Consider the following 17704-nt stretch of genomic DNA (forward strand, 5'->3'; position numbering starts at 1 on the left):
CTTTTTTTTTTTTTTTTTAAACACACTGCAAATTAATTTATAATGCAAAATTATTATGGACATAGTTTGCCAGCCCACTAAAACTTAAGGTTTAAAGATGGTGAAATTGGAAGCTGCACTCAGCAATAGTTTCTAACCCAGCCCATTTGACCAGACAGTGCTAGCACAGCAGCAGAGATGGTGACTCTTTGAAGGGTTTTGATTATCTAAAAATGTTTGGTTTTGCCTTGACATCCTTTTACTGTTCTAGGTTATGATTTAACGGAAGGGTACTGTATTTTTTAGTTTGAATATATAGAAAGAGTCCCAATGACTTTCAAATATGAAAATTTCAGTCTTTCTATGCCCAGGTTCTGCCCCTGTCCTGTGACTGTTCTTTGTTCCTTGTAAAAAAAAAAGATCGACCTTAATAATAAGTGCAACATTTATTTTTGGTATTAATTCACCTGTTTTGGGGAAGGTTAATTATAGCTGTTTGTTGTTCAGTTTCTGAAGGTTGTGGCACAAAACAATTTTAGTTTTGAGAGAAAATGAAGCATGTAGTTTTTTTTTTTTTTTGGGGGGGGGGGGGGGGGGGGGGTCTAGGGGAGGTGGACAGTGAATCCTGATTTGTCTGAGCATATAGCAATACAGTAATGTTTGATTGATGTGTAAACCGTTAAGAAAAGAACCGTAAAGGCTGTAAAGAAAGTCAGAATTTGTAATTCATGCTGAGATGTGCCTGAATACCACCTGTTCTTGTAGAGAATCTGATCTTTGTCGTAACCCATCAAAGATTTGAAGTTGAATACTCCATTTATCAGATTTAACATAGACTGCTGCACATTGTGTGGCTTAAAAACAATAAAACAATCACATGCATTTTTACCATGCTATTTATAATTATAATTTATAATTCACAAGAAAACTAATAAAAAGATCCATGGCCTTGGCATCAGTGTACTCTTTGTAATCTACACAAACTTTCTTACAACTTTTTACACAGTATGAGCTCTCATTATTGGGTAAACTTACCAATCACATGCTTAGTGTATATAGGCATCTAAGAACATTGTGAAGATACTGAAAAGAACGTTATTTATAAACACAACATACTTTGTGAACAGGTGCAAATAAATAGAAATACAGTAAAAAGTATTGTTTTTAAAAAAGTAATTCATATCTCATGAGCTAATCTAAAGAAGAAAGTTTATTTAGGTTCCAGTACCAGCTCACGTGATTTAACGTCATTAAGTACTGATTTAAGTGTGGTCAAACCAGCTGTTGATATGGGGAGAATTATTTATAATACTAGAGTCTCACGAGTAGAGCTCTGGAGATGTTTACTTTCATAGAAAAAGTAGGGGTTTTACATTACTGTATTAATTTATTTTGTATTTCGTCACTTTCCAATGAAAAATATGTATCTCCACAACAGCAACTTTACCAGAGAGACATAAAACCTTCTTAACTTTCAATGGAAGGCAATGTAAAAAAGAGTTTTTCGGGTCATTCGGGTCAAATTTTGGGACACTAAGAGAGAGTTTGTCTGTTCAAACTATGTATAAAACAACAAAAAAAAGAACAAAAATGGAGATAATTGTTTTTTATTGCACCGTGACAAATTTATTTTAATCCTTTTTTTTTTTTAAACACAGTACTTTGTATGTACATTCAAATTTTGTAAAATGGTTCTCATGTTTCTGTTAAAAATATAGGTATGGAATTTAAGGTCATGTGACCAAACTGAGCTGGTGTTTTTCACCTGGTTTACGTTAAAGCAGGCTGAAGTTGTGAATGGCCCATAGTGCAGTGCCGGCTGCGTGTGTTGCTGCGCCGTGCTTTATGTCACTGGGCCTGAACTTTGTCACTCAGCTGTTTTGGGTGGGCGAGATAAGGGGGCCCTGATATAATGGCCCCGCTATCCCATGCGAGCACAGCCATTGTACGAGCCCCGCTTGGAAGCGCTCCACCATGGAGTGGCTTTTGATCACCGTGGCAACCTGCCTGCTAGCCTCCTGCCCTGTTAAAGGTAAGTGCTGGAAGCTGCCAGAACTGAGTGGACTCAGAGCAGAGCATGGCTCACTCAACACCATGTATGTAGCCTGTGAGTGAGTGACCGGCCTGGGGGGCGATGGCTGGATGGAGGTTGAGGATGGACGATGGTGTTCTCTGAATCTGAACCCACTGTTTACCTCCTGTTGATGTTGTTGAGGCCTGTGTGTGGGATGATGGCCTGGGTCGTGATCTTTTGTGATCAGGCCTTTTATAACAGAGGGTTATTGTTGGAATGTTTCTAAGGTGTTTGGACATGTTGATGTTTGATTATTTAAAGGGGATGACTGGAGATGGGAATATGAAGAAGGTCTCAGCCATTACAGTGAGGAAGCCCTCAGAAAGGTAGGCCCATGTTTCTCATTGGGTAATTTCTGGAATGACCTCACCCACTATGTTTAACTATATAGGCAAAAATATTCAGACGCATGCTCATTTATTGTTAGAGTACCGTTATTAGGAGTTTTTCGTGGTTTTGTTGGAGTAACTGTGTCTACTATCGAGGGAAGGCTGTCTACTACATGTTGAAGCATTGCAGCCCCTGCTGTGAATTTGATTGTGTTTAACTTCAAGAGTAATAATGAGATGGACATGTTGGATAATCACCATCTCACCTCATCACCAACTCTAAAACTCATCCCAAGAGTATTTTACTTAGTGGATTTAAAGCAGCCATTTGCTTACCATGTTATTTCATTGCCAAACTACAGCATTCCTTAGTAGAACAGAGTAAAAGCACTGCAAATAAAAATAGTGATTTACAGACTTACTGTAGAATTGATTGTGTTCAGAACAAGAGCAATAATGAGATGGAGATGTTGGATGATCACAATCCCACCTTATGCCAACTCTACAACTCATCCCAAGAGTATTGAAATAAACACCATCATCCCAGAAAACACAGTTCCAGTCATTGGGGGCTTTATATTGTCTCTATGTTAGCTCTTTGGTCCTTATCTGACGTAAAACATGCTGCCAACAGGTTTATGTTTATCTGCTTCAGAGAGTCCTATCCTATTGGCAGTACTTCTCTACATGGGCTACACAAGCTGTATGTGCGTGAATGCTAAATACATTTATTAGAAGAGATGTCCACAAATATTTTGACACAGGGTGGGTATATATTTGGAAGCGGGCAAAGCAGCGAGGAATCTTTGGCGGTGGGACGAGGGGTCGCATGGCCGCAGAAAGAGCGACGTTGCGGCAGGCAGTCTGTGTTCGCATCGCGGTAACGATAACATTTCTTGGCCGCAGGGCTGCTTGCCTCACTGAAAGTCTGACATTAAGCGAAGTTTGGGTTTGCTTTACCTAGCACTCAGTGTTGTATCTTTACAACTAAGGCTGTATCTTTGAAAACATTTTGTCCTTTAAGGTTTAGAGCTGTAAAATTGACTGTGGGGGGAAGGCAGTTAGGCGTTCTCTGCTGCAGTGGTGTTAACCAATCAGAGGGGATATATTTGCATTATTTGTATGAATATTCATGAGCAAGAGCCAAATCCTGTCTTTCTTCAGAGACCACCAATTTAGTGAAATAAAGCAGGGTTAATCGAAACACTGGAGCACTTTTTTATTATTATACAAAAAGTGGCTCACATGGCATTTGTTTTATATTAGTGACCACAACTAGATTGTTTAAAATGAATTTAAAAACAATGGAATTAGACCTTTAATACACATTAAACAGAGAAGTTTTTTGTAAACAAGACCTTTATCACACGATTGCTGATTTTCATTGGCCTGTGGAACTGATATATACCCCATAACGTAGAAAAAGCATCAACAGGGGAGTATTTGCTTCTGCTTCTGTTAAAATTCAGCACAGATTGGTGCTGGTCTTGCTCAAACACTCCTTGTTCAACTTCTCTTTTAATTGCTAGGTTAAGAAGGTATTTTTGACAAGTAAAGCACCAAACATCACTGGACTTTAGAGCCCCAAGCCTCAAGAACCAAGATTCTTGCCAGAGAAAGAAATGGCATTAGTACAGCAACCCAGATGCTATAATATTTTTGATGTGTTGATTCCCTATCAAGTAAACATATAATTATAACTATATATAATTATAAACATATAATTATAACTAACTATAACAATATATCTGCATCCTTATATTTATTTGCCTTTAACAGGAGTATCCAGAGAAAGCCAGGCCTACAAGTTTTAAACACCCACTTTTCCGGTGTCCTGACATGACTGCTTCTACTTCCATACCCAACTCAAGTAAGCTGATCTGGGATTAATACATGGATAGATATCTACAATAATCCACACTAGCCGACTCTGTATTTAATCAATTGTTTCTAACCTCAGATTAGTGTTCTTTCACTGGAGCCTTTTGGTCTAAACGTTTTCTCCCATTGGGGTCTTTAGGCATATTCATCTCTTTGTTTTCCAATGAGGAACAGAAGAATAAAAGAGCTGAATACCTATTGTTTCACAGGGAACATCCACATTTAGGTGTCCTGTGTTTGTTGCACTGTTTTAAAGACAGCTGGACTAATAGCAAATAAACAACAGGGATGATTTTTTATAATAAAAAAAAAGCGTTTCTTTAATCTTACTGTCAGTTTTTCTTAATTTGTTCTCAGATTCATTGAGTATAAGAAGAGTGTATGAAACCTAAACGTGTGGGTTTTAGTGTGTATCAGAATGAATCTGAACACTTTATAGACGCTGATGTGAGGTTTTTGTTCTGTGTGCTGTAGTTGAAATGGTTAAGGCAGCAGATATCAAAGTGATTGCTGCTCTTGGAGATTCACTGACTGTGAGTAAGATCCTCTACCCTCTTTATATTTGCTGCTTTTACTTTGTGGTTTTAAAGCAGCACTTTTCTTACCCTTTTATTGCATTGCCAAACTACAGCATTTATTAGTAGAACAAAGTAAAAGCACTGCAAAAACAAATAATGCCAGATAGATATCATCTTTAATTTAGTTTTCATATCTTATATTTCTCATATGAAATTTGAGAGCAGCATAAAGATATTTGATATTCCGCTGTAGTAATATATGATCCATTTCTGATCATATCATTACAGACTGCTATTGGGGCGAATGCAACCACTGTCCTTGGAATACCTATTGAATTTCGTCATGTGTCATGGAGGTAAAAATGTTTACTTATTTTTGAAAGTCACAAAAAGCTATGGATTGATATAGCGTATGTCAACATACTGTACTTACACATGAAAAGTAAGTCCAACTACTCGACGAAGGCCACTTGTGCTTTTGGTCAGCATCCACACTTGCTGTCCATTGGTGAGAGTAAGAAAGCAGATTGACTGATAAATCACGACTGTGGCTCTGTATCATGATCTTGCGATCGCCCTTATTCCATTTCTCTCAAATATACCCCTTGATAGTTAAACTTTCTCACTTTTGGGGGAAGTGTATCACCTAATACACAGTGTCTCAAGACTCTGAGCTCTTCTGGTACACTGGAGGAAACTTTTCCAGGGAGACGAATAGATAGACACAAGCCTCAGACAAGTGGCATGTGCACATGTGGCACTCAGATTTATAGCTTTTCTCAGAAGTTTTTTTTTAAGAGCCCAACAATATCCTCATAAGACATTAGAGCTTCACTGTTGTTACTGAGCACAGTTTGGGCAGTTTTTCTCTTCTGTGTTATTAGAGCATTTTACAGGACATCTTTGCTGCTTGAAATTCATTATCTGTGGCCTCTCAAAACTTCCATGTTCTGGATTTTGCTTCTGCCAATGCCAAAGCTGATTCCTTTTTTCCTGTTTGTACATGTCAGTGGCACGGCCAGTGCTCAAAAAGCCTCCTTCTTATTTTTAGGTCTGAGGACACAACCACAAAGTTGTGTACGCTGATGAGCAAGCCATAACTAACACAGGTGTACAGTTACAGATGTAAGAAGTACAGCTGCCCAGCAAAACAATAGCGTCAGTGCATGGGACCCTCTACCCAGTCCCACACACTTTCTCCAAAAAGACTGAATACTCTTAACCTGCCTGAGTTTCCTCTCTGTAACACAAATTCTTAATGAAGCCACTGTCTTGTGTTCTGGAGCCAACTGCAGCTCTGAAGTTTCCAGCCATGGATTTGGTCCCCACATCCTGCTGAGGTCTCTTAACCTGGAAAGCTAGAAAGGGAATGGAGAGAGACCACCCCTATCTATTCATTAGTTTGAAACCAGAGGCCAAACTAATATTTGTATTAGTTGAGTTGTCCCCAACTACCTGGCATCTCTCAACCTATGACACTAGCTCAGGCTCTTTATCCCCCAGTGAAATAACGGTTCATGTACCAAGAGCCAGCTTCTATTGTGGAGGTCCTTGCTGCCAGTGGTCCTACTACTCTTTTCTCTTGCCCAGTGTGCATTGCACCTCATCCCCAGTCCCCAGGTTACTTGTTCAGGCTAAGCTTGCATGGAATATGTGGGTTGCCCAGCCACCAAACACTCCTATGTGGACACTACCCCAAGACCTGACTCAGGGACAGTTCCTGGAAACCCATTTCTGTGCTTGGTATCAATTTAATTGTTCTCTGTTTCCTTGGGGGTGTTTTTATTCATTTATTTATTTATTTATTTTTTTTTGGGAATCATGTTTGTTAGTTTCTTCACTACAGACCTCTTTGCCCTAGGAGGCCATACTAAAAGCTAACTGCTCCTGGAAACCTATCTCTGAAGATCAATAGAACACTTAAGCCCTTCTTTCACATAAGGCCCTGATTCAGAAAGAGATGCTAAAGTTAGAATAACATGTTTAGCCTGGACTGCATAGTGAAAAAGTCAAAATGTATAGCCAGTGACAATAACATGCATTCATTCAGAACGGAGTTAATTTTAAAGACACAGCAACACAAACAGTTAAATTTTTTTGTATAAAGAAACAAAAAAGATTTTTTTTGGAGCATAAACTAACACAAAACAACACAAATATTTATAATATAAAACCAATATTTCTTTTGTCCACAATTCGATTATGATCTTGCTTTGTGAACATGTTTATCCTGAAGCTTAAATAGGTTGTGGAATGTTTCTTGCAGCATTGGCGGCTATGGAACTTTCCAAGATGTTATAACACTTGCGAGTAAGTACTTTTGCGAGTGATTCAGCAGTTTGGTTTCTTTTTTGTTTGTCAATGTCAATTTTATACTATGTATAACAGTTTACAGTCCCTGGTGAACAGAAAAAATATTACAAAAAGAGAAAATTAGCACACTAATAACAGAATGACAAAGACAGTGTAAAATACAAGAATGTCACAGGATCGTTCTAATAATTGCTTTGGGAAACTATGTGAATATACCAGTGTCTTCCAGGTACTATAGCTGGACTCTGCTTTGCTATGCGTTACAGACATCATCAGACTCTTCAACCCCAGTGTTGTGGGTCCTGCCCCAACCAAAACTGTCCATGGGACTCCGGCTCCGCTCAGTGAGACTGGCTTTAACCTCGCTGTGACAGGACACAACACCTTGTGTGTATCAGTATCAAAAACTACTGCTCACTCTCTTCAAATGTGTGTTGTGAGTGTTGGTGAAAAGTGGTGTGATCATGCACAGATATTTTTTTCTGATGGAGTGCTACAGTCAGGTTTCCCTTTTTTACTTCTGTAATTGCCTCTATTACTATAACTGTCTATACTACTGTGGGAAGGATTGCTGTGATCATTTGATTCACAACAGTATTAATTAATTCAGATATTAATTTTTGAATGATTAAATCTCAAATAGAAACCTTACTCATGTCAAAGGTATTGGAAAGAGCTCAGTCACTCCAAAGAACCTTCATGTACCTAAAATAGTATAAAATCTGAGCAGAATCTAGTGATTCAAACAGGTGATTCTCAGGAAAGAAGTGAAAAAGTTATAAGCTGGAGGAACATCTGTGTAGTTACTAACGTTCTTCCCTATACTGTACATACTTGGATCTAGGGCTGGGCGATATGGATTAAAAACTATATCTTGATATTTTTTTCTGAATTGCGATATATGATATATATCTCGATATTTTTTCATCCCATAAGGTAATATCAAAAAGATACTTTTGAGACAAAGCTAAATGTTCCAAATTTTATATTTGTACTTTTATAATTCAGTGCTGTACCCTGTATATTAGAGTAGCCTAGCAGTTCTAGCAGCATTTTATATAATCAACAACTGAAAGTCATTTCAAATTATACTAATTATAAACATATTTATATATGATATAAAAAAAATTACATTGTGCTTTTGGAAAAAGAGCATCTAAAATGCTTAAGAAAAAGTAAATAAAAAGTGCAGTTTGAGTTTTCTGTAAATCTGAGCTGAAACGGTGTCAGGTCTATTCTCATACCCATGTGAAGGAGCTGATTGGTCAGTTCAGGTTAGAGTGAGTGTCTCTGCTCTAAAGATCAGTGTGTTTAGTTCAGTGGTGATGCTTCAGAACACGTGCTGCTGTTTTGCTGAAAAGTCGGGTTCTGCCGTCACTGTGTGTGTTTTTTATAAAGAACAGCTTCTGAATCTCCATATCTCCGTAAGCTCCGTATCTCTCCTCTGTGCGCGCTACACTTTATTTAGAACACAGGCGATTGGTCTTAGAGTTTCCTGCACTCCAAAACCTCCATCAACGGCTAGTAAAGTTCAAGATAAACCCTGTCGAAACAAACTAGTTCTCAATAGTGGACCAGGTCCGCCTATTACTGACCCCTGCTTAACAAAATACCTTATTCTGCTGCTCATCTGACTCGCTGAATCCAAACCATCTGGAAATGAGCTGTAAGGTTAGGATTCTCTACCTGCTCTCTCCCCGCTCTTGCTGCCTGACTGATGCTGACTGCGGTGGGGGAGGGGTAGTGTGTTTAGTGAGGGAGGGAGGCGGGGCTAGGTGAAGCTGCACAGATACAGCGGGAGAACTGACAGGGATACACGATATTGTCTCGTCTTATATCGCATATGAAAATATATCGATATTTTTTAAATCTCGATATATCGCCCAGTCCTACTTGGATCATTTCTCACAGACCATAAAATAATGTATTTGTTGTGATGGTTAGTACTGTATTAGTGCAGAAGACAGCAATACATAATGAAATGCAAAAAATTGTCTACTGTCTATATATTTTTTTTCAACATTTTACTTTAATGAACTTAGAAACTGTTTTCTACAAAGAAACTGTGTTGCAAAATATAGTTTAAACAGAAATGTCCATACTTAAAAATGACTGATCTGCCTGTTACATCATATAAAATAATAAATATGTTTAAAGTGTATTGTATGATATTTTGGACACACGACCGGTATTTTAAATGCAAGGTGAAAAGATAAAAGTGTTTATGTGCGTTATAGTACACAGATGCAGTTATACATAGTTATGTAATACATAGTTTAGTGATGCTGATGTTGTAGTGTACTCTGCTGTTCAACTGTGAGTACTAAATAATATATAGACTGTAATATGATTAAAGCATATTTTCTTTTCTTTTAAGTAATCTTCCTGGACAAACCAGACATTTGATTGACACTCTAAAAACATACGAGGTAAGACCCAAGCTTATCAAAAGGTCTTCACAGTTCACCCACACGTGTAAAAATGACCATAAACTTACTTTACTGATAATCCACAATCACCAGCTCTGTTCTACAGTCTTTAGATACAGATAAAGACAAACACTAGCTGCTTTCTGATTGTTGAGTTTTCTGTGAAAATAAAGGAAATGCTTTTTTCTTTCTCTCCTAAACCACAGGGCGTTAACTTTGACGAGGACTGGAAACTGCTGACCATTCTCATCGGCATGAATGACATCTGCGATTATTGTAAGGACAAGGTAGTGTTTTCCTGCTTCTCCAGATAATAAAAAGGAGACACTCAAGCATAGCATGACATGGAGGTGGTGTTAGAAATGTAGTCTATAGGTAGAGGTGGGCGATATGGCCCTAAAACATGATATTTCATAGTATTTTCATGATAACAATACTCTTTTTGTCACTGACGATGACAAAACACTGAATAAAAATATATAATATCAAATAATCAATGATCCAGAATATCATGATACTAATATAACACTCCTAATATCTCTATATATCCAGGATTAAAGTAAAATGAATGATACTGGACAGATCTAATCTGTCTCTAGTAGATATATAATTGTAAATGAGAACAGTGTGAATTTTCTTTAGCTAAAAACATTTAAAAAAGTACACTGATGTGATAATTGGGGTGGGTGGTATGGCACCATATTTCAGGGTATAATATCGTTCATGATATTCAAAAATGTTGATGATAATATTGCATTCGATACAAAATGGCAAACCCCTATATATAGGAGACTGGAAGTTCAGATTTTGACTTTATCTACATACAGTTAGAAAGTTATACTTGGGCACAGCTTAGTTAATCAGCAGTCTAGTCTAGCCCCAAGAATGCATAGACTTTCAGGGTTTCAGAACCCTGAGGTGAGTGTGAGGGAGTGTATGTAAAAGAAGATTGGGGATGCTGTGAGGATAAGGTGAAAATGGTAATGTAATCAGGGGAAGAGGGGGAAAGTAGAAGAGAGAGTTAGACGATTATTACATTTAAACAGCAAAAGGGTATTGACTGAAACTATACATAATGAGGTTTAAAAATCACTAGAAAGTACCATTCAGTGTTGAGGGTGTACACTGACATGTCAAAAGTCATGGGACAGCAGTATGTAAATTGGTTATGAAATGTTACCTTAAGGGAAGGCTTGGGAATGGCCAGACCTGTATAAGCCTGACAGTGGAAGGCAGATGGTTGGGACCTTTCATTTCTGAAGTTGTGCAGGTATTTAACATTCCTTGATCCAAAGTGGTGTGTGCTGGGAATACATCATAGAGGGCATTACCACCCACAGTGGACAGCAGAAAACAGGGTAATGATCGTCTGTGTGAACAGACAAGCGAGTCTGACAGAAATCACATCCACTTACAATGCAGGAAAACCTACACCCATATCAGCGCAGAGTTCTTTAGCGTTGATTGGACATGGCACTGGGGTAGCTAGGTGGTCGCTAGTTTAAAAAGCATAGATAAATTCTCTCTAAATTGACAAAAAAGAAAAGGTGCCCTATTGGCTGCCATTCTTGAAGGGGAAAAAAAGTGAAGTGCCATTATGAAGTGCATTCTGTGTCACGCTCTGCCAGTGGTACAATAGGATGTGGTGCTCTATAGGTGCCGTCATCATAGGATAAAATGTGCTTTAGTTGGCACAACACAGAGTAAATTGTTGTCAATGATGTTGAAAAATAAATAGATCTATTCCATTCATTTATTTTTCAGCTTTTTCACTTTTAACCACAGCCCCTCTAGAATGTACAGGTATTTTTATTTTTTCAGCACAGGAACATGCCAAAGATCATGTCCCATAACTTTTAAAATGACAGTATATTAATGAAATGTGGAATGTAATGAAATGCCTATGGTATTATTTCATTGTCATCATGACTAGTCTAAGGCTGAAAGGCATTAAGTGCTGATATTCATATTCAGCCGTAACAATCAGCACCGTAACGAGTGCAGCCATGAGTGACTGTCTTCCCTAAGGAGGTGCCTTCTAAAGAACATTTCCTGCAATGAGACTGATCCTGCTGTGCCTCAGGAGAGCCAAAGGGCAACACCTAATTCATTTTTTCATCTATTTATATACACAGTCCCTCTTTTCAGTGGAGAACTTCATCCACTACATGACCGTGTCCTTGGAGATGCTGATGAACGAGGTAAGGGTTTATTTCAAGGCTCTTTTGAGAGATATTACGCTTTAAATCATTTTAGATTGGCGTGTGGGCTGACACTTTTGGTCTTCGAGTCCAAAAATCTATAATCCAGAGAGAGTGCTGGTAATGGAACCCTCTCAAATATTTTGTGTACGTCCACTGGCTTAACTCCAGGGTTTGTGTTGCATCCTTTATTATTCATGTTGTATACAGATGATCGTACAAGTAGTCCTGAAAACCAGTGTATTAGTAACATTAGCAGATGATAGTTTTGTTGTCTCTGCTCTCATCATGATGTACTTTATGATGATCATGGCCCAGATCTGCAGGAGTGAAAAATGGTGTGATTAATCACATTTTTGGTGATAAATATTCCAAAAACCAAAGAGATGGTCATTGAGGTTTCTGTGCTGCTACCCTTTAAAACTGATACCTGTATGAATAGGATGCAGAGAGAATCGGCAGTTACCAAGTACCAAGGGGAAGTCTCTATGACAACACAGAGGCCATTTTTACAAAGGCCTGCTGCATATATGAGGAGTTCATTTGCAAAAACAGTGCTAGTCCAGCAGACTAAGGCGCTGCCACTATGATCAGGAGATCGCTGCTTCGAATCCCGGTCATGCAGCTTGCCATCAGCTGCCAGAGCCCTCTTTATGGGTCTCTCTGGGTGGGTAGATGGCGCTCTTTCCCCTCATCACTCCCATGGAGATGTCGATCAGCACAAGGCGTCTGCTTTCCTCCGAGCGAGCTGTCTTCTTGTGTCGGAGGAGGCGTGTGCTAGTCTTCACCCTCCTTGTGTTGAGGCATTACTAGTGATGGGGGATATTCAGCTGACTAGCAGCTAAATGGGAGGGACAATTGGTCAGATAAATTAGGATTAAAACAATAGTAAAATGTGAAAAAACTTAAGTCTTTTAATGTTGTTACATTTTTTCCATATTTGCTGGTTTCAGTCTCTGACTGTATTGCACAAACAAAAACTGAAAAAGGGTGTTCAGTCATTAAAGGAATAAGACTTAATAAATGTGACCGAAATTGAAAAAGGAAATTGGACTCCTGTAGCCATTTCAAACACTAACAAGTGACAGCGAGTCTTATTCTGTAGCTGATCATTAAGTGTATAATTATGTTTTAAAACACTAGTGATAGTGATAGATCACCTAGTTATGCTTAGCAACCTCACTAAAGCTCAGTGATTACCTGTTCAACAGAAAAATAGCCAGCTCGCCCGTTTCCATGGCTGCAGCACACTTTTTGTGTACCACATGTTTGTGTGCTATAGTCTATACCTGGCAACCCGGGGTGTGAAAGTGGGACTGGGGGAATGGCAGTGGGCAGATTCAAAGGCCACAACCCACATAGATTTCCGTGAGCTACCACAAAGTTCAAGTTAAATATATACTAAGGAATATTGTCCATGTTAGTTTCTGTAGTAATCACAATCATAATCATTAATTGACTGCTTGCATGCTCTTTATTTTGCTTATAAACTGTTGTCTCCTGGCCACCGCCTTTGTGCCAGACTGCTAAATTTCTTATTATTGTTTGGACAATATAATTGTTTTTGGTGGCAGGTATTTGTAATGCTTTGTGGTTTTGATGTCCTGCCACCTTTGCCCCTTGAAGTGGATTCATTTCAGTTAAATTCAGTTCAATTAGTCTTTAAATTTTGACCTTCTCCTCAGATTATTTTCATAAGAATTTTCGTTAAATTAAGATTCAAGTTATCTTTAGAATTTTTGGACCACAGTATGTGTCTTTGTGCTGTAGACTGTAAATCTGTAGGCCACTCTGATCTAAGGCTGTTTGTACTTTGATCACTCTGATCTAAATATTGATCTGGCATATTTTCTTTTCTCTGCAGGTTCCTCGAATGATCGTGAATGTGGTTCAGATATTGCCCATGGAGACGCTACGTGAGGTGCAGAAACCCACTCCTGGGTGTCTGCTCCAAAGGTACTTTGTGATGATTATGATCATTATTTAGCTACTAGAGCAGCTCACACCTACTGCCGCAAATTATCTGTAAATGCAAAAAGCTGATCAAACAATTATCTCTTTACTCAAATCAGGTTAACTGAAACTTTCATAACTTGTGAAATTTAATGTTCACAATTTATACTTCAATATTTCCAGATCTTTCTGCTCTTGCTTGGTGAAACCAGCTACAGGCTCTGCTGACCTTAAGGAGCTGATTGAGATCAACCTTCAATTCCAGGTATGTAAGCCTTAATCAGAAAATTATGTTTTTAATGGAGTCTGTGGGGCATAGACTATTTTCTAACAAGCAGACACAATCTTAAGTCTCAATTAGGTAAATGGGTGCTTACTGGAGTGAGCACACATGCTATGCCATTATCACAACACAGAGTGCATTGATCTGATTAGTAATCTCTAGATTGTAAACTTTAATTATTGTTTGCTATATTGGCTTTATTCCTTCATTGAAGAAACTAAAGAAACGAACAAGATTCACTAAAACATTTTTTGAGTACTTGAAGGAGTGGGGGGAGCATAGTGCAAATTTTGGACAGAATATCCACACAAATTGAGCCCCTGTTTACACTTGATCACATAATGTATCCTGAGTTTCTGTCCTGAATAAGGTCAAGCCATAAAAAATGCACCCAATGAAAACATATCTAAGACCAGTGTCCAACTCAGGCAGTTTAGAGGGTAGGGCTATAAAAAAATAAAAAGAGCACCTATTACATGACACGGTGCTCCATCAGCACACAAAAACCTATGATGGACCGTGTCTGATCTAGGTGCTAAGTGTGGTCTAGGCCCCATGTACAGTGTTCAATCCAGACAGGGCCTTTATTTAACCTCTCCTGATCCCATCACTGATCCTTATCAGAATTCAATCTAGATAAAGTTTACACAAAGTGAGCAGGTATTAAAGGGGGTTGTAAGTATTTGCTAGATTAATTTCTTGGTTTTTTTTCTAGAATGCTCTGGAGCAGCTTCTCTACAGCGACCGTTTCTTTAAGAGTGACTTTTCTGTCGTTCTTCAGCCTTTTCTGAAATTTGCTGACCCTCCACGGCACCCTGTAAGAAATGCACTAAATGTAAAACTATAAATAAAAAGAAGAATACTGTGTCTGGACTGGTGTTATAACATTGTCTCGCTTTTCTCTGCTAGAATGGAAAGATTGATATGAGCTTCTTCACTCCAGACTGTTTCCACTTCACCATGAAAGGACATGAGGAGCTAGCAAAGGGTCTTTGGAACAACATGGTGAGCTTAGATTTGACCAACCTTTAGAAAGGGAAAGTACTTCTTTTTGCAATGTACATTTCTGACTATTAAATCTGCTCATTATCATCATGTTTTGACACAAAGTGTGGACACTGTTCATAGATTGTGTGCTTTTAAATAATGTGAAATATCTAGTGATGTAGGGAAAGTTTTTTTGCTCTCTTTACCGTGTGTGCAGTTCCAGCCTGAAGGGGAGAAGCTTATGGTTGAGAGTTTTTCCACTCCTATTCAGATCATGTGTCCTCCTGTGGTAAGGCTGTTCTTTAGGGGTTGTCAATGTATGCTGTTATTCTGTTGATATCTTAAGCTGTGGGCATGGATGGTACTATTGACCGTCAAATAAGAAGAATGTTGGTGATTTTGCTTGAGAGAGTTCTGGACCTCTGTGTTTCCTTTGTTGGATTTGAGTTAAAAGGGACTACATTTGAAGATGCTAATCTGAGTAATGGCTGATTTTTATCCCACAGTCCTTTACCTTACACACTAAGGTCCCTATAGTTATGTGAGACTAAATTCCAGTGTGCATGTGTGCCCTGAACTGTGGTTAATTAAAACACGTTTTGATTTTAAAAAATGTATTCATGAACTATTAAAATGAATTTAGTCCAAACTGAGAATGCTGAGACTAATGCTAATCTAAACGTAGATATCTGAAAGGTAGCTAGTATTTGTTTGGTTGGTTTAATGATTAGTTGGTTGAATATGCTTTATTGAAATCCAAAAAGATATTTTTATTTGGGATTCTTTGGGTAAAATCAGATACTGATACTGTATGAATATATTAATTAAATTCCTAACAACTTACATTACTAGATATATTACTAGATATAAATGTATCAACATATTGCTGTCACACCAAACACTGTATTGTTGATTTTCACTTTTAACATTGATTGAATCTGGCAGTTGCTATTTACATTATCAGATCTCATAAGATAGACCAGTAGAAATGCTCCAAAAATCATTTTACTCTGAATTGTGTGAGATTCCCACAACCAGGCAAAGTTCAACTTCTGACAGAAAATAAAACCTCTCAAAAATTCTGTTGCAGCTACACCCCTGTTAGTCACAATGTGGTCTGTGATGAGCACATTTACAGTCCTGACCAAGCAGAGATGAGGAGCATTGTAGCTTTTATTTTTATTTATTTATTTTTCAAAACTAACTTTGGTTTATAATCATCAAGACCCATCATTTGGTTAATACTATTCAGGATGACTGTGATTTCAATAGTTGCAGGGTTTGCAGAATTGAAAGCCCCTTTAAGATACCTTGTTATTCTCTGTTGCATGGGTTTAATTGATGTTATGTACTGAACATCTCATTCTCTGTTTCTCCTTCCAAATTCAGGACCACCCTTACATCTACACTAAACCCCACGCTGCATCAGGAGGTCCGCCTGTATCAGGAGGTCCAAGATTGGCCACAGTTCTCTCCACGATGACTGCTTTGACTTTCCTTCTCTTCTGGTGGGCCAGGAGCATGGCATCTGTATAGAAATTGTACATGTTTGGTGTGTTGCTTCACTGCTATCCACAAACCACCAGCAATGCTTGTATTTTCTACCACTTTTCGACTAAACTCTCAAAGGTTTAAAGCCCAACAACAATACTGAATTATATTTAGGGCCTAGAAAAGGGAGAACAAGCTAAAATGTGTCATTGCAAGTAAGAAACGATAATGAGTAAAATTGGCGGAATTACATGAAAGTAAATGTCAGTGGACTGTTTCATTCACTTATCAGATTGCAATGGTAAAACAGCACTGCCAGCATGAGAACATCATGTACACTAACCTGATGACCCTTTCTGATCCATCCATCATCCATCTAACCGGATATCCACCATTTCAGAGCCTGAATAGAGCAGCAGCAGGTGCAAGCCACATTTAGCCCAGGCTAATGCTGCTGTAATTGATTTAGCTAGGAAAGGTAATTGTGTGAGCCATCTCGGGCTTGTCTGGACAAAAACGGCCTGAGGTTAGCCTGAAAACACATTATGGGTGCAAGGTCAAAGGAGCAAACTGTTTGGAGAGAAGGGTATTGTGCCTTTTCAGATGGTTGTTAAGTGCAACCCGTTTGAGAGAGATACCTAATGCCTGTAGTAATGAGATAATCGCTTTTGGACGTCGCAACCTGAGACATGCTTTTAGTCTCTTCAAATAAAGCTTTTGGAAAGATGTGCACATGCATCTGTGCTTTTATGCTGTTGTTAGGAGCCAGACTATTCTTGAACTGGGAACAGGAGGCTGTGTTAAGTGTTAACAATGATGGTTTGTATGTAGACAAGAGCTTTTGAGTGAAATCAGGATTGATCATATGAGTTTATATAACTGGAATCTTCACAGGTGCACAGATTGTATTCATAGCAAGGCTGTTTATGTCAGACATGGTTTCCTATTGCAAATATGTCCATGCAGGTGTGTTCCATAATAAGCAGTAGGTTCATTCATCACCTTCACAGCCGGTGCTAGAGCAAACAGCATTATGGGCATTTGATACAAGGCAAACATGAAGGCAGTGCTGACGCTAACCCGCTTTTATTGTGTCCTTGATTAGTATCTGGTCAGGTTGTGAAATAGGAAATTTGAGACTGGACAAATATATGAACAACTGCATCTTTATTAAAACAGTTTAAAATCTGACTGCACTGGTCTGATTAATCTAAAAGCACAGAAAGTGCTCAACACAGAAGCTGTTCTGCCTACAGTGTGTGCCTA

At 38.4% G+C, this 17704-nt stretch overlaps 1 protein-coding gene across 1 annotated transcript; it reads left to right on the forward strand.

Annotated features, from left to right (window-relative positions):
- Nucleotides 1–571: 571 nt before the first annotated feature.
- On the forward strand, nucleotides 572–17629 carry si:dkey-177p2.18 (phospholipase B1, membrane-associated). The gene is made up of 15 exons (XM_049483490.1): nucleotides 572–2379; nucleotides 4162–4252; nucleotides 4738–4796; nucleotides 5070–5137; nucleotides 7048–7091; nucleotides 7361–7481; nucleotides 9472–9523; nucleotides 9730–9810; nucleotides 11659–11724; nucleotides 13589–13680; nucleotides 13861–13942; nucleotides 14676–14777; nucleotides 14870–14965; nucleotides 15165–15236; nucleotides 16337–17629. Exons 2-15 carry the CDS (start codon nucleotides 4222–4224, stop codon nucleotides 16481–16483), a joined length of 1113 nt encoding a protein of 370 aa, XP_049339447.1. The 5' UTR covers nucleotides 572–2379; nucleotides 4162–4221; the 3' UTR covers nucleotides 16484–17629.
- Nucleotides 17630–17704: the final 75 nt, after the last annotated feature.

This window comes from Astyanax mexicanus, chromosome 1 (assembly GCF_023375975.1).
Source record: "Astyanax mexicanus isolate ESR-SI-001 chromosome 1, AstMex3_surface, whole genome shotgun sequence".
NCBI lineage: Eukaryota > Metazoa > Chordata > Actinopteri > Characiformes > Acestrorhamphidae > Astyanax > Astyanax mexicanus.